Source organism: Vombatus ursinus, unplaced genomic scaffold (genome assembly GCF_900497805.2).
Source record: "Vombatus ursinus unplaced genomic scaffold, bare-nosed wombat genome assembly UNPS02014945.1, whole genome shotgun sequence".
Taxonomy (NCBI): Eukaryota; Metazoa; Chordata; class Mammalia; order Diprotodontia; family Vombatidae; genus Vombatus; species Vombatus ursinus.
In genome coordinates this window covers 25,075,479-25,095,110 of record NW_020954723.1, presented here as the reverse complement: position 1 = coordinate 25,095,110, position 19,632 = coordinate 25,075,479, and the positions used below count along the sequence as shown (strand labels likewise).

The 19,632-nt window shown below is 40.1% G+C and overlaps 2 protein-coding genes across 7 annotated transcripts in view; one reads left to right on the top strand and one right to left on the bottom strand.

The window, feature by feature from the left end:
- The window catches only part of COQ6 (coenzyme Q6, monooxygenase), a 17,171-nt gene extending 3,125 nt beyond the window's left edge, over positions 1 to 14,046 (top strand). The window contains exons 2-12 of one of the 3 annotated variants that reach the window (XM_027844889.1): positions 2,693 to 2,827; positions 4,447 to 4,505; positions 5,383 to 5,506; positions 9,566 to 9,696; positions 10,726 to 10,833; positions 10,921 to 10,983; positions 11,221 to 11,328; positions 12,439 to 12,641; positions 12,719 to 12,834; positions 12,975 to 13,141; positions 13,906 to 14,028. In XM_027844889.1, the coding sequence (XP_027700690.1) occupies positions 2,693 to 2,827; positions 4,447 to 4,505; positions 5,383 to 5,506; positions 9,566 to 9,696; positions 10,726 to 10,833; positions 10,921 to 10,983; positions 11,221 to 11,328; positions 12,439 to 12,641; positions 12,719 to 12,834; positions 12,975 to 13,141; positions 13,906 to 13,935 (1,244 nt within the window). In that variant the 3' untranslated portion in view covers positions 13,936 to 14,028. Of the gene's footprint in view, positions 1 to 2,692; positions 2,828 to 4,446; positions 4,506 to 5,382; positions 5,507 to 9,565; positions 9,697 to 10,725; positions 10,834 to 10,920; positions 10,984 to 11,220; positions 11,329 to 12,438; positions 12,642 to 12,718; positions 12,835 to 12,974; positions 13,142 to 13,905 lie in introns of all 3 variants that reach the window. The other 2 variants (XM_027844890.1, XM_027844891.1) reach the window with 2 other exon arrangements.
- Positions 14,047 to 18,113: 4,067 nt separating this feature from the next.
- Positions 18,114 to 19,632, bottom strand: part of ENTPD5 (ectonucleoside triphosphate diphosphohydrolase 5) — a 34,282-nt gene continuing 32,763 nt past the window's right edge. For all 4 annotated transcript variants that reach the window (XM_027844864.1, XM_027844861.1, XM_027844863.1 and 1 more), the window contains one exon: positions 18,114 to 19,105. In XM_027844864.1, the coding sequence (XP_027700665.1) occupies positions 19,019 to 19,105 (87 nt within the window). In that variant the 3' untranslated portion in view covers positions 18,114 to 19,018. The remainder of the gene's footprint in view (positions 19,106 to 19,632) is intronic.

Sequence of the window (19,632 nt, the reverse complement as noted above, 5' to 3'; positions counted from 1 at the left end):
CATTTCTGTGATACTAATCCCCTTGGTATATATGTATTTTACATTCTACTAATTAATTTCACATTCCTCTGCAATAATAACATACAATAAATTTAACAAGTATTTATATTTATGCATCTAGTCACTTAATCAACAATTATTAAGTGCTTTCTATGTACAAGGCGTCTCCCTGTCTTGGGGATATGGAGAAACACATTCCCTGCCTTCAGGGAGCTTAGATTGTAATGAGGGAGACGACTTGTACATAAAAGGTTATTTACAAGTTACATAAAGAGTAGATGGAAGGTAACTTTCGAGAGGAAGGGATTAGTAAATGGGAGCACTGGAGAGGAGTCCTGTAGGCAGTGACGTTTGAGCTGAGTCTTGTAGGAAGCCAGGGATTGATTCTGAGAGGTGGAGGTAAGAAGGAAGAGCTTGTCAGTCATGGGGCTAGAGGGTGGGGGACAGACAGCGCAAAGAATATCAAGGGCCAGGGAGCATGGGAATGTTGTGAATGAGGAACAGCAGAAGAGTTCAGTCTGGCTGGGGGAGTAATGTGTGAGGATACTGGAACGATAAGTTGTGAAGAGCGTTAAATGCCCAACTAGTTTATATTTGATCCTCTAGGAAATTAATGGGGAGCCAACTGAGTGGGTGTGTGCCTGTGTTTGAAAGGTCTGATCAGGTTATGCAAATCACGTGGGCTGCTGTAAGGACTGTGGATTGAAATGGGGAGAGACTTGAGGAGTGCAGATCCTAGTGCTGGCTATTCAACTGGGAAGGAGGAGTTGAGGAGGATCCTGAGTTCTAGTATATGCTGGGCCTGGAGTCTGGAAGACAGGAGTTCAAGTTCAGATGCAAGCTGTGTGTCCCTGGCCAAGTCAGTTAACCCCTGTTTGCCTCAGTTTCCTCTAATGTAAAATGAGATAATAATAGCACCTACCTCCCAAGGTTGTTGTGAGCATCAAATGAGATAATGATTATGAAGGGCTTAGCACAGTGCTTGGCCCATGGCAAAGGTCATATAGATGTAGCCATTAGCTCTTATGTTTCTTTGTTGCAACTAATTTAGACACAGAGCACTTGGGCTGGAAATGTATTGGCAGAACTCGTAGATTCTGGCTTGTAGGCTCTAGATATATGAAATTAGCCCCGAGATAAAGGAGTATTGGGGAAATTTTGGATTAAAGTACTGAAAATGCTGCTGCTTTTCATGGAGGAAATTACCATACATAATAAGTATTTTGTTACATTCATCATATTTGTACCTAGTGTACATTTTGGTACACCGTTTTAGTGTGTACTATATGCAAGTGCTTAATATACAAAAATGAAAAATAATTTCATACTAAGTATTTTAGAGAAATATAGTGTTGAAATTTTCTAATGGAACTCCTGTTCAAATTGTTTCAAGCACAGTTTGGGAAATGTTTGTGACAGTGATTGCTTTTACTTGGAAACATGTGTTCTCTTCCACTATCCTTCTGAAATAACAGGGCAGTAGTTATGCACTGAGGGGCTGTAACAGAAAGGAGCGTAGATGTAGGCTATCTTAAGCCTTATTTACTGGAGAATGAGAAGCATATAGGGAAATAAAAGCTATGGGAAACATTAAAAGAAATTCCTCTTAGCACCTGGTGTGCTTATTTGCCTATGGAATGGAAAGATCCCCATTAGTTAGCTTGTGTTGAGGTTTTTTGGGTCAGACTTGTGATTTTATCAGTGTTGACAGCTCCTAGTTTGAAAACTTCCCCACATATGTAACTTCTGGATTGTAATCTTAGAGAGTTGCCCAGGGTCATACAGCTAGTAAGAATCAAAGGCAGAATTTGAATTAGGGTCTTTCCGACTCCAAAGCTTTCTTCTACAGTGCCTTGTCAATATTAAAGTACTTTAAAAAATCCTGGTTTTATAAAATTTTGAAAGAATTTCAGATTTTAAGTAAAATTTCAGTGCTGATGTTTTGGTGTTTGAAGTAGGTATTCTTATATTTAAATTTAGTTTTAGTAGTTGGGTTTTCTTCATCAGATGAGAGGGAAAGTGGGAAAATAATTTCTTTTGTAAACTAGTTCTTAAAGTGTTTTTCCTTTTAGAAGACAAGTAAGGCTATTTACATAAGGATATTTACATACAGATAATGCATTCATTTCTTACATTATGACTTTATAAACTCTAGGGTTAACAAGTTTGCAGTTTTCCTTAACTTTCACATAACTTGATACCCTACAGTCTTGTTTTGTTCTCTCTCCTTTTCTCAGATTACAGCTCTCACTTGCTCTATATCTGATCCTTGAATCAGTCTCTGCTGGTCAAACACTGAATATTTCTTATTTAACTGATTCTTAAATATAAAAGGTGGTAATAGTTCTCCAAGGACTTGTAGTATCTGATGTCTCAATAGTTTTCCTTTTTTCTTCTCTCTTTCTCAATGCACTTCATTTGCCAGATTGAATTTCCTATTGTTTTCTTTGAAGACAGCAAAAAAAAGAAATTTGCTGACTTGGATGGTTCATTGCAATTGTGGGCTGGGTGATTCAAATGGTTGAAATGTATGTGCCTGTTACTGACTGGGATAGTCCAGTGGTACTGCTTTTGTACATCTTACATCATGAATGACTTCTACATAGAAATCAATTATGACTTTTGTCTAGTCCTGAAGGAAAGTAATTATTCTTAATCTTCCTACATGAAATAAAATGTTAACATTTTTCAGGACACAACGTTCACTTTCGTGACAAGAAAATCCTGTTACTAGAAGCAGGTCCACACAAAGTTTTGGACAAGTTGCCGGCAACTTACAGCAACAGGGTCAGCTCCATCACCCCTGGTTCAGCGACTCTCCTTAGCAGTGAGTACAAGATGCTTTTAGTGCTCTGGCACTGGGGTGAACTCATCCTTGTAGGGCCCTGGCACTTAGTTGGGATCATCAGACAGATTTTATTGCTTCTTTAACTTGTTCTGAATGGGTAGTACTAAAAGATTATGAAGTAATTATGATGTCAGTGTCATTAGCAAAGTCCTAATTCAACTCCCTATTTCACAATTCCTTTGTGTGGACTGGGAAGTTACATATGCCTGTTTTGCGTGTGTGTGTGTGTGTGTGTGTGTGTGTGTGTGAGAGAGAGAGAGAGAGTTCTAAATATATGTGTGTATACAGCTCTCTACTTCAGTGGCTGTGCTCTCACCAGTGGGCATTCCCACCTTTACTGCACACCATAAACAGTTCAGCGATTCTCTGTTTCTTCCTTAGAGGTTCTATCCAGTGTGCTAGAGTCCTTCTTCTTAATCCTTTTACATTTTGTGGGTACCAGTAAAACATTTGGGAGTCCATTGGTTGTCTCTCCCTCTCACTACCCAGCTGACCCAGTTATTTTTCTGATCATACATTTCTGGAGTAATGTCCCTTATGCCATTTATTGCACACCATTAGAAATGTGCTGTAACCCACCTGTATCCTTGCGTCTTTCTGCTGACCTTTGGGTCATATGTAACTTTGGTTCTTTGGAGTTTGTTGAACAGAGAATCTTCATTATCAACATCAAGCAGGGCATAAAAAGAAAGATATTTTCTGGATAAAGGTGTTTGTCATTGTAGAAGGTGACTTCTGTGGGGTCCAAATGGAAGGGAGATTCCTTGGAGATGGCGATTTACTGTATGTTCTCCTGTTTTGGAATGAAATTTTGAAACATTAGAAGCCTCCTCAGTAATACTGGTGAATATTCAAAAGGTGATGACCTAACATAGTAGTGAGAAAAAACAAATGGATAAAAAATGCCTTTTGTTCAGACTCTGAAATGTAAAGCTAATACACACACATGAAATTAATTAAATTATATATCTCATGCCTCAAAGGAATCAGTCAATTAATAAACATTTATTAAACCCCTACTGTGCTGACCAGGCACTGTGCTAAGGAACACAAACGAAATAGTCTTTTCCCAGAGAGTTTATAGTTTGAAGGAGATGGTGAAGAAAGGTAAACAAAATGAGTTTTTTTTCCTTCTTCAGCATTGTTGTTTATTCCATAAACTGAATTTTTAAAAAAATGTCTTTTAAGGGCAGCTAGGTGGCGCAGTAGATAGAAGTTAAGAGGACCTGAGTTTAAATGCGGCCTCAGACCAAACCCTTGACACTTATAGCTGTGTGACCCTGGGCAAGTCACTTAACTCCAATTGCCTAAAAAGGAAAAAAAAATGTTAAAAAAAAAAATGTCTTTTATTCTGAAACTATCAAGGTAGGTAGCCTAGCTCCTAAAAGATTGTTTTTATGGTTTTCAGGAATTGGAAGTATGTGAGGGACACTGATTAAAAAAACATTCCATCTAGTTATCAGACCAAGAAAGGATGGAAGGAAGAGGGCAAAAAATGTCTATGGGTAATAGAAAGAGAAAGGGGCAGACTACAAGGAGAATGGGACCTGGTCATTGATTGAGTATCTCTGTTCTTTACATCCTCCTTTCTTTTCTAGGTTTTGGTGCCTGGGATCACATCTGCAACATGAGATACAAACCTTTTCGGCGGATGCAGGTGCCTCAGTCACTGCCTCTGTGAGCTGGCTGTATGTCTTTCATGGTGTTAGTATATTGAGGAGCAAATGGAATGGAACTAGTTTTCTTTCCCTCCAATGTTATATAAATGTTAGCTTTTAATTGGGTGGCTAGATGATGAGTTGGATAGAGCACTGGGCCTAGAGTCAAGAAGACTTATCTTCCTCAGTTCAAATCCAGCCTTGGACATTTACTCGCTGTGTGGCCCTGGGCAAGTCACTTAGCCCTGTTTGCCTCAGTTTCCTCCTCTGTAAAATGAGTTGGAGAAGGAAATGATAAACCACTGCAGTATCTTTGCCAAGAAAACCCCAAATGGGGTCACAGAGAGTTTTTATAACTAATAGTTATTGTTGTTAAGTTGCTTCTGCAACTTAACAACAATAGCTATTAGTTATGATTCTGTTAATAATAATCAGTGCTTTCAGGCTTTCAAAGTGCTTTGCATACGTTATTTCATTTGATCCTCACCACAAACCTGTGATGTGGGTACTACAGATAGGATCTTTATTTTATAGATGAGGAAACTAAGACTTAGCGAGAGAGATCATGTGACTTGCCAGTGCTTATCCAGCTAGAAAGTGCTAGAAGTGGAGTCCTGACTCCAAGTCTAGCATTCTTTTCAATGGTTTAGATGCTCTCACAAAGGTGAGCATTTCCAGGGGAATTCCCAGCTCATTACATATTTCTTGACTGAGGAGGGACTTTTGAGACTTGGCATGTGGGGATGAGTATCTGTGGAACTGAGGCAGGAACTAGACTTAGCGTTTTTTGCTTAGAGAGCAAAACTTAATTTTTATTGGCATTATTTTTTTCCATGTATTTGCTGTTTGATAAATGTTTTCCATTTACCTTTCTAGGTTTGGGATGCCTGTTCAGAAGCTCTAATAATATTTGATAAAGATGATTTAGATGATATGGGCTATATAGTGGAGAATGATGTCATTATGTCTGCTCTCAGCAAACAATTAGATGCTGTCCCTGGTGAGGAACTAGTTTCTTTCATATTTTCTTATGTCTGTTGGAAGGTGAATTATCTGTTACTGCCCTGACACCTGGTGGAAAAGGATTTTCTGTTGGCGATTATTACTTTTTGGATATTTCTACTTGAGTGTCTCAAAGCTATCTCAAACTTGACTGTCTAAAACGGAACTTCTTATCTTCCTTCCCAACCCTCTCATCTCCTCATCTTCTCTGTTCCTGTGGAGCGTACCACCATCCTTCCAGTCAGGGAAGCTCACAACCTAGGTGTCCTCTTTGACTCCTTGCTCTTTGTGCTCACATCTTCACAGCATCTCTTGTCTATGTCCCCTTTGCTCCACTCCCACAGCCACCACCCTTGTATAAGCCCTCATCATCTTCTACCTGCACTTTTTTTTTTTTTTTTTTGCTATTTTGCTAGGCAGTGGGGTTAAGTGACTTGCCCAGGATCACACAGCTAGTGAGTGTCAAGTGTTCGAGGCCAGATTTGAACTCTGGTCCTCCTGACTCCAGGGCCGTTGCTCTATCCACTGCGCCACCTAGCTGCCTCCGATCGCTTTTTCTAGATGTTTACTTAACATTCCTTTAATAATACATCCTAGGATTTTGTTAGAAATAAAAGTTAGACTTCCTGGCCTAGAATTTGCAGGCTGTACTCTCTCCCCACTTTGGCAAATCTGTAAACTATTTGCTGTTCTTTAGTTCTGTAGCCCTTCCATTTTATGTGATCTTCCGACTATCACTGACAGTGCTTCGGTGACCCCGTGTGCCACTTCTTTCAGCACCCTTGGATATAGTGCAATAGAACTACTGGACTGGAAGAGTTGGACCTCTCTAGGGCAGCTCAGTGCTTTCCTACTTTCTCCCTTCTTAAGTGGGGTGTGAAAGCCTCACTAGCCATCTTTATCTTCTCCAAAAGCTTATTTTCATTTGCAGAATAAAAAAGAAGCAAAATAAGAGTTGAGTTGTGGGTTCCTCGTTGTGTTTACCACCAGCAACCATCCTTTCTTGACTCTAATCTTCCTCTTTTCTCTAGTTTGCTTTAAAAAAAAACAAAACCCTTAGCTTTCCTTGCTGTCCTCACCTTGCTCTGCGCCTCGGTGCTCTTATGGGATGGCGCCATATTTTTGTATTCATCCTCCATTACTTTACCTTGCTTGCATCTGCTGCACACATATCTTTACATCTCTGTTGATTGAAGATTTCCTGCCATATCCAGATTGGTCTTTTTAGTCAACTCTTCCTTTTTCTCGTTGGATCTCTAGAGTTTCATTCTCAAGAGCTTCCATACCTCCTGAGCTGACTCCCCCTGTAGGATTTTAGTGCATGGGATCTGATATATCCTTTCTCTTAATCTTTTGAAATATCTCTGGAAATTTAGAGTGCGGATTAGATTTTGTCTGATTTTCTTACTCTTTATAACAATTATAAGGTGGAGCAGTCATTTCCACCCCAGGTTCCCATCATTTTTACTTCACTAACCAGTTCCTTCTTTTTTAGAGTCAGGTCTAGAAAGGCAGTTTCTTTTATTGATTGACCTTTTCAAGGAAGAAATTATTAGTAAGGCAAGCTAAGAAGTGCTTAGCTTGGGTTGTGACCACTGACTAGCTAATTGAAATCTTGCCAGGCTTCTGATCTCTTCTGAATTTGTCTTTTCTCTTTTTTCTGCCCATATGGTTTATAGTATATTGATGATAATAGTCTTTATTTCTAGCTTCATTCAACTCTACTCAAAGGGTTTTCTACACACTCCTGACATCTGTTTTTTGGGTTTCATTCCATGATTATATTTTCTTTCTTTTTTTTTTCTTTCTTTTTTTTTTTACTTTTAGGCAATTAGGGTTAAGTGACTTGCACAGGGTCACACAGCTAGTAAGTGTCAAATGTTTGGTCTGAGTCTGGATTTGAACTCAGGTACTCCTGACTTCAGGGCCTGGTGCTCTATCCACTGCGCCACTTAGCTTCCCCTTATATTTTCTTAATATATAAAACTCCTCTCCCTATTTATCCCCCCTCCTTTTTACCTGTGTTAACTCCTGTTGAATAAGGTATGCTCTTCCAGAACCCGTAGTATTTTCATGGTTCCCATCAATTCTTGGTGATGCTTTTGAGGTCATATTTGCCTTCTTGTATTAATATCTCTGGTTTGTCTTATGTGTTACCCAGACTTTGGGTATTTGTGATCCCAGTAGATGGGCCAAGGGCCCAGCCGAACTGTGGTTAGCCCACTAAGGAAATTCTCTGTATCTCACGGCCACTCAGATCCCAAAGACCCAGCCCCCATTGCCCAAACTCCGCCACAGGCAGGATATCCCCAGTCAGTTGCATGATGACCTCCCTCCTGCCCAGCTCATACCTGCTGTGTATTGTGTACTCTGCTGTACAGTGTGTAGTGTACTCTGCTCCCCTGGACTACTATCTCCTTTGAAGTAGTTGTTGGCTAGGAATACAGCTACTCACACTGCTTGGATGACCACAGAGTTACCATGCACACATGCATGTACATACTCGTGTATATGTAAAACATTATTATATACATATAGAAACTATGTTGTTTTCTAAGTGAGTATGTGGTCAGCAAGAAACCTGATGTATGGTTTTAGTGGCCTCCGTTTCTATTTGAGTTTGACGTCATGATTCTATTTGGAGTTTTCTTGACACCACTAGTCGAGAGTATTTACATATAAAATGAGTGTGATCCCTTTGAAAAGTGAGCCTAACAGTGCTTTTTGGATAGGATTGTCAGAGAAAGGCCTTTGCCACACTTCTGCTCCTCAGTTCTCTCTGTTTCAGCCTCCTCAGCTACCCCCAAAGCTGTACAGTGCTGCTGGATACTTTTGGGCTGTGTTACCTTAATTTCCAACTTATTGTGATACATCTAATAGACTTACTTTTTAAAAATCTTAATAGGTTTTTTAAAAAAAAAAAAACCATGGTGAATCCAGATTCTTTTTTTATCATTTTTATATCCATTGGTAGTTTGATTCAGTACCTTCACAGCTCAAAATATTCCTGATCTTGTTTTCTGTTACCTCTGAATTAAATCCTCCAGCAGTGATCTTTTTTATGTCCGGTCTTTTTTCATGGCCATTGCCTTTATGAGGTCAGTCATTAATCCATATACTATTCTTTTCCAAAAACCTTATTAACACTAGTTTTTCAAAAGGACAAGCCCCACATCTCTCAGTTTTCCTATTAGGATCCATCTTTAATTTATAATCAAGTCACTTCCCCAAACTGGGTGAGAATGCCTTTTACTTGTCTTCCAAGCAGTCTTTGATTCACTACTTAGAAATTTTTTTTTCTGTGTTTTCCTCATTCTTGGTGACATTGGTTTGTTTTTCTTCAACCTGTTTTTTTCTCCATTCCTTTGTCTGGTAGTTCCCAGCTGAAGGCAGCTTTGTGGCCATTTTTGGTGATGGCTGTGTCCATCAGCTTCTGCTCCCTGATTTTATTGGCTTTTGTAGAGAAGGGCCTGGCCTCCCCTGGCACCAGGAGACTTGGTCTGGCTCACGTTAGCCTCAGACTCCATCATGTGGCACGCATGCTAGCCCCTGGCTTCAGTCTGTGTAGGTGGCAGTGTAGGTCTTTAGCTCTTCCCTCTTTCCCTGGTGCCTGTGTTACTGAGCTGTCATCTTCTAGCTCTCAATGCATGTGTCTTTCCTGGTCCGTAGTTTCAATGCCTTCTGTAATGTTATTGATGTCTGTGTCCCCTCATTTCATCTTTTGCCGCTTACAGCTAGGAGTTAAATATCATGATTCTCATATCTCAGATATTACTTTTATTTTAATTGTGTTTTTTTTCTCTTTTCCTCCACAAATCTTCACAACCACTCAGATGGTTGTGAATGTCATTTTTCTCCTCAAATTACCTTGTATTTATTTGTCTGTGTATATTATCTGTTTGCCTTGCCAAATGTAAGCCCCTTGAGGGCAGAGGCTCTTTCATTTCAATCTTTGTATACCCAGCAGAAATGTTTAACATGTTTGTTGAGATGATTGCCCTTGTGTGTGGCTCTCTTGGTGTTTTTTATTTCTCTCTTTTTTTTTCCTCTCTCTCAGATCAGGTGGAGGTTGTGTACAGAAGCAAAGTAATTAACTATACCTGGCCTGGTCCATTCTTCAATGCAGAAACCAGTCCGTGGGTTCAAATTACTTTAGCTGACGGCCGCCAGCTCCAGACCAAATTGTTGGTAATTGAAGCTTTGTTTTTATCTACGATTTGTACTTGTCCATACCTTATCCTGTGGTTTTGGCTCTAAGCTGCTTACTGTGGATTAAATTGGGTTGCCAAGGATTAGAACTGAAGAGGAAATGTCAGAAGGCTGGGAAGCTTGTGCTTCCCCAGCTCCACAAGGAAGTAGATGGCATGCAGGACCTGGAAAGGTAGGAAGGGGCCAGGTTTTGAAGGCTTTAAAAGCGAAACAAAGGACTTTATATTTGATCCTGGAGGTGATAGGGAGTTTCTGGAGTTGATTGAATAGGAAGGTGACATGGTTGGACCTGATCTTTAAGAAGATCACTTTGATAGCCCATCAGACATTGGATTAGAGTAGGGAGATTTTTGAGGCAGGGAGACCAACCAGCAGGCCATTGCAGTAGTCCCTGTGATGAGGTGATGAGAGCCTGCACCAGCGTGGTGGCAACATCAGAGAAGAGAACGGGGCATATAGGAGTGATGTTAGGAGGTAAAAATGATAGACATTGGCAAATGATTGGATATGGGCGATGAGAGTGAGAAGTCCAGTATGACATCTAGATTGGTAGCCTGGGGCACTCGGTGGATGCTGGTACCCTTGAAAGTAATAGAGAAGTTGGGAAGAGCAGAGGGTTTGGAGGGAAAAGATAATGAGTTCAGTTTAATTTTAAGATGTGCATGAGACAGGAAGTTTGAATTGTGCATTAGGCATTTTGAGATGCGATATTAGAGGTCAGGAGAGACGTTAGGGCTGCTCAAAGAAATCTGAAAATCATGTGCCTAGAGATGATAGTGGAATCATTTGGAGCTGATGAGATCAAGAAAAATAATGAGGAGGGAGAAAAGAAGAGGACCAGGGTTAACAGTAGTGAATTCTTTCTGTACTGCTTTTACCTGAGGGTATTTGACTGTATTTGTATTAATGGACCCTTTATTGGAACTCTTGGATTCTGAGTGACCCATTACACAAGATCAGCCCAGACACCCTTGAGAAAGACTCAGTTGGCTTTTGGTTCCCATGCAGATTGGTGCAGATGGTCAGAACTCAGGGGTGCGGCGTGCTTCTGGAATCCAGAATGTGTGTTGGCCCTACGATCAGTCAGCTGTGGTGGCTACTTTGCACTTAAGTGAGGTAAAGTTTCTGAGCTACCTGGGAACTGCTGGAACGTGAGCAGTATTACAGTTCCTTCTTATGAGGTCTTTTTACGTCCTGTTACAGCCCACTGACAACAACGTGGCATGGCAAAGATTTCTTCCTTCTGGGCCCATTGCCTTACTACCGGTAAGAGTTTCCATTTCTTCGGTATCTTTCAAAATTTTGCCTTCTTCTAACTTTGTTGTAACTCCCATTTTCCTTACACCTGGTCCTTAACATTTTTCTGAAACTTCAGGAAATGAGCAAGAGATAACCCTTTTTTCCCCTTTTCTTGTCTGTATTTTCCTTTGACTTCCCAACCCCCAGGGATTGATTCATCTGTCTGTTCCTAAGCTTTTATGTTAAGTCTTGTATTTGAATCAGCTCTCAGACACTCTGAGCTCCTTGGTGTGGTCCACATCCCATGAGCATGCGGCAGAATTGGTCAGCATGGAGGAGGAAAATTTTTTGGATGCCATTAATTCTGCCTTTGTGAGTATCGGTTTTTTGATTTTTGACTTTTGATTTGGTTATAGTGACACCTGGTAATGAGATAGATTTTGGTCATGAGAAAAGGAGGATCCATAGTTCCCCATTTCTCTTCTATGTGTGCTGGTGTAGTATATGGGGAGCAGAGCATTTGTGGAACTCAAGAAACTTTTGAGTTCTAGTCATGACTTTGCAATCTCCTGGGGCTGTGGCCTTGGATAAATCATTTCACTTCTCCTCAGGGCTTCGGTCTTTTAATCTGTGCAATAGTTGTTAATTGGACCAGATGATCTCCAAGGACCCTTTTAGCTTGGATGTTTTCTGTCTCTGTACTTGATGGAGAGGCGGGAATGGAAACTCAAAGCAACTTTCCTAGTTGCTGATTCGCATCAGTTTAGTGGTCCTAGTGTATTGGATTAAAGGCTATACCATCTTACAACAGTTCTGAACATTGCTGTGGTTATCTAGGTACTTGAGTCCCCAAAGCTAAGTCACCTGAGTGTTTCTTAAGGGGTTCCCCTGATTGTCCATTATCTTCCAGACCACGTAGAGATAGGGGCATTGGAGAGCATGTGACAGCCATGAGAGGGCAGGTTTTTCTGGCTTCTGAGATTCCAAACTTATCCCACTAATGAATTCAAACCAGTTTACCATGTAATAGATGGTAGAGAGAAGTTGGACTAGATTTCAAGATGACTTCTAGGGCACCTTGCTTATTCTTTTTATTATTATTTTTTTTTTTTTGGTGAGGCAGTAGGGGTTAAATGACTTGCACAGAGTCACACAGTTAGTGAATGTTATGTGTCTGAGGCTGGATTTGAACTCAGGTCCTCCTGACTCCAGGGCCAGTGCTCTATCCACTGCGCCACCTAGCTGCCCCCACCTTGCTTATTCTTTCAGAAGAGTTACTCTTGTAGTAGGTATAGGATCATTTCATTGTCTTTATCTTCCAAGGGTGGCATTTGGGATAAGGACCAGTTTGGGCCTTTGTTAGGTTACATGGGCCCCTGTGCCTAGAGATCTCGTCAAGTGGCCGTGGAATTTTAATCCCTTGACACTCACTCACTGACCACATTCCAACTTGTGTTTATTTTGCTTTTTGCTGCTGTTCAGTGGAGTGATGCCAGTCACACAGATTTCATTGACTCTGCTGGATCCGTGCTGCAATACGCTTTCACACTTCTGCAGCCGACTAAATCCTCAGCCCGACAACTGCCCCCGAGTGTTGCGAAAGTGGACCCGAAAAGTCGAGCGCTGTTTCCACTTGGAATGGGACATGCTGTTGAGTACGTCCGACCCCGAGTAGCACTCATTGGGTAAGGATAGAAAGAATAGAGCTGAAGCTTTCTCTTGCTGAATGAGAGGCCAAACTTACTTTCTGCTTTCTGTCTAGGGACGCAGCACACAGAGTCCATCCCCTAGCAGGGCAAGGGGTCAACATGGGATTTGGGGATATTTCCAGCTTGGTCCATCACCTCAGTAGAGCAGCATTTAATGGGAAAGATCTAGGTAAGGATTCAGAGTGGTCTTCTCTGGCTTGTCAAGAGTCCTGCAGTAAGAAAGGACAGGAGGTCAAGTAAGTCCCCTGGTGTGAATTGGGTTTACTGTGGGACAGTACAGAGCATTCCAGTCATTCCTTTTTCCTTTAGGTTCCTTGAGCCACCTTACAGAATATGAAACAGAGAGACAGCGTCACAACGTCTGTCTCACTGCTGCCATAGACTTGTTAAAGAGGCTTTACTCCACAACTCTTTCTCCTGTGGTGCTGTTAAGGACGTGGGGCTTACAGGCAACAAATGCTGTTCCTCCACTCAAAGTAAGAAGTGCCCCTGCCCCCACACAAAGCTCTAACTTGGTGGGGACTTGAGCAGACCTAGAGGTCTGGGGCTAGACTCTTTCACTCAGCAGAGTCGTGGACCCATTTTCTCATTTGTACGATGGGGAGGAGACATTTTTATAAATTGGGTAAGGATGCTGTATTGTTAGCGGGAGTGAAGTGGAGAGATGAAATGAACCTATTTCTTCTGCTCGGTCTTGCATGGGCCAAACAAAAGATCAGCTAAACCTTAGAGGAAAATAAGAATAATATTAGGTAGTATTTATATAGTGCTTTAAGGGTTAAAAAATCCAAAAATACTCATTTTATCCTCACATTGACTCTGGGAGGTAGGTGCTTTTATTCCCATTTCACAAGGAAACTGAGGCAGACAGGTTAAGTGATTTGTCCAAGGTCGCACAGCTAGGAAGTGTCCGTGGCCCCATTTGGACTCAGACTTTCTCTCCACTTTGCTACCTAGCTACTCCTTAGGAGAGGTAATATTAGCCATGGTCTAAAGCTCTTTATGGTGACCTATAGCCAAGACTGAATTGGCTGGAAAGCCTTTATATCCATCTGGCCCCTATGTACATCTCTGGATAAATAAGATGCGGGAAGGATGAACTGGGAAAAGAATCCCAACTGGCTTTTTGGTCCCCTTTCCTTATGTTGTCACAGCATAGGTTCCGTTTCTGTTATCTTTAGCTCCTGCAGGGTTGTAGAAGTGTCACTTAGGAGTACCTTTTTGTTTTTCTCCATACCAGGAACAGATTATGGCCTTCGCAAGCAAATGAATGCCCTACTTCCTGGTCACTGTTTTGAGGAGTAAAGCAGACAGACCAGATAGACTGCATCAATCAAATTAATTGTTTTTCAAAATGTAATAAACTTGGTTTTTACTAGAATTCTTGTTGTTGCTTTTTTTCTCTTTCTTTGATGACAATAATTTCTAAGTACAAGTAATGTTTCTGTGTGATGGCAGCTGTCTAACAGTGGTCCTGTTAATCCAATTGGAAGCATTAGTAACTTGCTATGAGCAGGATGCATTAGTAGAAGAAGAGAAAAACATCAAAATCAAATGAAGACTGGTGGAAAATAGCCTTTTATTATTAAAATAGACACCAGAGTGCTGCCCAAGTAACTTTTTTTTTCCTGATCACCATTAGCTAAGGGCAGTATTTCTGTTTTTCACACCATATTTCAGCTTGAGTTGAGAACTACTTACATCCAGTTGACATTTTTAATAAAATTAGGAATTTGAAAGTTAACATTTAAATTAAATTATAAATTACTTTAAATTTTGCTGTGGTTGCACTGAACTTTCTAAAGAGAAAGCCAGTTCTTGTTAATGTTGGTTATCACTTCACATCAGATTACAGCTTTATTTATGGTTCCCTCTCTGGGAAACCACATCAAAACAATAAATAATCTCATTGCACAGGTTTAAGGACCTCTGAAACCAGGTCAAAAGGAAATTATGATTAGCAGCAAAAGTGACACTCATGTTGACGTACAACACTTCCTCAGCATCTCATGTCGAAGTATTATAGTCCAAAACTCCTGAGATTAAACTCTGAGAATAGCAAGAATGAAAAAAATGCATCTTTTGTAGCCCTAGATCCAGGTAACTGCTTTCATCCTGGCTTAGATCCCAAGTCAAGGGTTAAAATCACTGAGGAATTTATATGGAGGCAACTGATAACAGCCTTGTGGTTCTCTTTTTCCTAGGGGGTGCTATTCAAAGCAAGGCCCAATTAGTATCTAATTCCTTAGAATTAGAAAACTTTTCTACTAACCCTTTAGTAGATTGAAGACACTTAAATGGTTAATTTAAGGACTGGCAGAAAGATGGTGATGTTTTGGGGGACCATGGCAGAGACTCAGGTAATCACTTTAAAACCTAACGATAGTATCTAAGACTTTTCAGAGTCAAAGGATTAAGTTGCCATATCACTTCAAATTTTTAGAGTACTACATTTTTGTCTCTCCAAGTCATCTTGCATGTTATAGTAAAATAGTCTGATTAAAAGATTTTAAGAGAAAAGAGAAAGGTATGTTGGCCAGTGCTAAATTTTTCTTTGAAATGACCAATATCTGGGAAAAACAGTGGATGAGCTTAGCCTTTGCGGAAAGAACGATGAAACATCAAAAACAATCTTATAGGAAAGCCTTTCATTGGGTTTAAATTAAAATCTTCAGCCTACGTCCTGATAAGAAACCAATTTACTTTTATCCAAAAGCCCATTATGAGAGATACAGAAAAGAACAAATTCCTGGAAAAGTGGTGCTTTAGTTGTGTTTTAGTAACGCATGAAACAAAACCATATGCCTAATAAACTTTATAGGAGGTCTAGGTAAATGTGCCAAGGTAAAAATTAACCAGTTGAGAGTTGTTGCAAGCAAAAATGGCTTTTTTTTTTTAAAGGGAAGAGCCAGTGTGAAAATGGACCACCTACAAAGTTGGTATAATCAGAAAACTAGGTGGTCCAGAAAAGAGATTGGGGAACAGTTTTGTAAGAGCTCCAAAACCAATAAAAAAGGGATTGTTTAAATATATCAATGGAAGAAAGCAGCTGAAGAATCAGTGGGACTCCCTTAATGACTGTAGGGCTTAAAAAGTGTACCACTATAGAATGAAAAAAAAGATTCTTTCATTCCCACACTCAACTCATGTTCTAATTTGCATTATATTTATTTTAATATACATCTCATCACCTCTTCTATATATAAGCTCCTTAAGGACAGAGACTCCCTTACCTTTATATCTCCCTTAGCACCTTTCTTGATACAACAGTGGTACACAGTAGGTGTATGATAAATGCTTACTGAATGAGGATGGATGAAAGACTGAATTTTTTGAGGTTATCAGGAAAATCACTATTCCTAAATTGCCCTTTGAAATGAACAGGTTGAAGGTACTAGATTCAGCATGTTCTAAATGACAAAATCAATGTAGGTATAAAGCATTAGGATCTGGTGGCATCATTCTGAATTTTTGAGAACTCAAGAATGAACATGGGGGAATTGTTGGCCAAAATGTATAATCTGTTGTTACAGATGACTTCTGCCATTGTATTGGATGATTAAAAGTGTGACTTCTTTTCATTAGGATGCTAGAGAGAACATAAGGAAGACCGGTGAGTCTCATTTCTACCCTGGGTGAACGGGTAGACTATTAGATGGATCACTGAACAGAATGAATTGAGGTGAAAGGCAACTTGGTTTCTGCAGAAAGAAGTCACGCTAAATCTGATTAACAGATTGCACCATGGCTTCCCCTTTATTTGCTTACTTATCCTTATCAATGGCAGCTATATGGCTTAGTGGATGGAGTGCTGGTCCTGGAGTCAAGAACTGAGTTCAAATCCAGCCTCAGACACGTGCTAGGTGTGTAACCTTGGGCAAGTCACTTAACCCCTGCTTGCCTTAATCTACTGGAGAAAGAAATGACAAACCACTGCAGTATCCTTGCCAAGAAAATCTCACGAAGAGTACAGTCCACAAGGTCATGAAGAGTCAGACATGACTGACTGAACAACCAAAATTCCCTTGAAGATACACCAAGTACCAATGCATAAAGGAGAACCAGTGGATTTGAGTCATCTTTCAAAAAGACTTAGACAAAGCTCCAGGCCAAAAGCTACTAAAGTAAACGAATCATTCTAGGATTTAGGAGTGATTTTCTGACTTGAAAATTGGATTAGAGAGAGAAAATGGGCACTTTTCTAAATGGAGAAAGGGGGGGCAGGCGTGGCAGGGGAGGGTGATAGTATTGGTGTTAGCATCTTTATAAGTGATTCAGAGAAGTGCACAGTGTAATCTCTAAGTTTGCAGAAGATAAGCTCTTTTAGCTAGGAAGCAACTATAGATCAAATGAGATAATATATGAGAAGCAGTTTGCTAACCTTAAAAAGTTAGCTATTGTTAATATACCTGAAGACATTAGTGGACAGAGATGTAGCTGATAGCGTTTAATGTGGACAAGTATAAGGTAATGCACTTTTGGATAAACAGTTCAAACACACAAAAAAATCAAGAGGTCTTAGCGGTGGATTACTACCCATAAGTGGGCTGTAATGACTTGGGAGACCATAAAGATGGCTCCCTGAGAATGCTGACCCCAATGTATTGCTATAGCCAACAAGACAATGTTGAGCATCATCAAAAAAGGTACTGAAAATAAAACAACAGACTTCTTGTCCTATTCTTCTGTTAGAACTACAGGACGTCCACCCCGCTAATGCTATAGGCAGTGCTGGCTGCCATCCAAGAAAGACCTGATAAAACTGTAGAGGAACTAGAGAGTAGCAACCAAAATAAATGGCACATGAAAGACTAAAAGACTGGGAGAAGACATGATTAAAATTTATAAAAATATGAAATGCTGTGAATGAGGTGGACACACAAGCTTGTTCATCACATATGGAAATACTAGAATAGGGTGCTATCTTTTAAAACTTTTGTGAGATAACTTTAGGTAACAAGCATATAGAATCATAGAATTTTAGAGCTGAGACAGTAGAGACTATGAGACTCATTACCTACCCCAAACAGAAAATGCAGATTTTTAAAAAGGTTTACTCCAATGTGTGTATCATAAGAGCCATAAATGCTTACTAAGAGAAACCGGAGCATCCCTAATCTTTAAGATTAACTTTAAGGCAGACAATAATGTCTGAAAGTATGTCCCTCAAGACTGCTGTTGGCATAAAAAAATATAGGTTGGATGGACCAAATATACCCCTTAGAAAAGTACCCCAGGGGCAGCTAGGTGGCGAAGCGGATAGAGCACCGGCCCTGAAGTCAGGAGTACCTGAATCCAAATCCAGGCTCGGACCAAACACTTGACACTTACTAGCTCTGTGACCCTGGGCAAGTCACTTAACCCCCATTGCCCAAAAAACAAACAAAAACAAAACAAAGAAAGTACCCCAGCTTAAAAGATGTGATGAGACAAAAGAACACTCTATTCTTGGTGTACTGCCAAGTTTTTCTTAGGAATTAACAATCAACATCCATGAATAATCAGGTGGATAGGCTCAGTCAGAAGGAAGACAATTTCTGTGTTCCTAAATATTGCACTTTGCACATATTGGAGAAAATCATGAGATTGCCCATGAGACTTTTATCACAGGAATTCCCCATTTTCCTCACTAAGATTTAGAATGGCCAACCCAAGGCACTCTGCTTGGATGGAGGTTACTGACCGGAGTCATAATGGGCAGCACCATACATGATTTCAGATATGAAGCCATTCATTGGTAATGAGATTTTTTTTTTAAAGGCCTAAGGTTCCACACCTACCCCCCCAAGCAAAAATAAACAAAAATTCAAAAAACATCCCAACTGTTATTGAACGTGTTATGGGATTATAAATAAATCATTTTAACATACAGAAAAACTGGGGCTTTTCAGACAAGATGAGAATTCCAAAGGTTGGGTTTTCTTTTAGTTTTTTTGGTCCCACACGGTTGTCCAGAATTTGACTCCGAAGACTGTTGGGGATGCAGAGTTGACTTGTAGGGTTTGTTTCTGGAATCCCAACCCAAGGGTAAAATTCCTAATCTACCCTTTTTGGCTGATGTGGCTTTTCACAACACGGAAAGAGGCTCAAATGCTTAAGACTCTGGTACTGGCTCCAAACATTCAGAAAGGTCAGGTGACAGCTCACATTAAATGTGTATAATTAATTAAACAGAAATCATAAGGATCTAGGTCAAATCCCATCTACTAATTTCTCTAGCTCCTTATGGAGCTGGCTGCTTGGCTCTGGTCCGTGGTGTTCTAGACTCATTCAGCAATGTGAATGGGCCATCACTCCTCATTCTGGAAAGGTCACTGATCGGCATTTGTAGTCCCTGGAGAAGTACTTGGGCCTCAGTGGGAAAGGTCTAGAGACTGTAGAAGATGAAAGGTAGCACCCAGGGCCCAGCCAGTCTCTATGTTATTCACTTTCTTTGTGAGCTATGGAAAGAAGAAAAAAAAAATCCAAGCATTTGTCCTCCATTTTCAACTGGTAAATTTAACATTTAAGTAAAGTGCTAATTCTCAGCTAATGAAATCCAACTATTATATCAATCCTGAGGCTGTCCTAGGGTTTGGATTCACTTCTTAGTAAAGGCAGGGCTCTGATTCTGTTTGGAATCCATAAAAGGCAAACCTGGACTAGCCCTGAAACTCCAGAGAGGTCCTAAAACCAACCAGCCCCTCCAGTCATCCTGAAATGGGATTATCTACAATTGGCTTGGATTTATACTCTTGGGAATGAGTATTTGTTGTACTCAGTCTAAATTCTGCCCACAGTATAATTTGTAAAGAAAAATGGAACCTAGCACAGGTAGGAATGGATAAAGTTCTTAATAGTAATGATCCATTAATGTTAATACTATGTTCTTACATTTGAACATAATTAACATATTAGTTATTAATAGTTGAATAGTTTAAAGTCTGTTATTTCATCAGCATGGGTACTTCCTATAATGATGCAAATT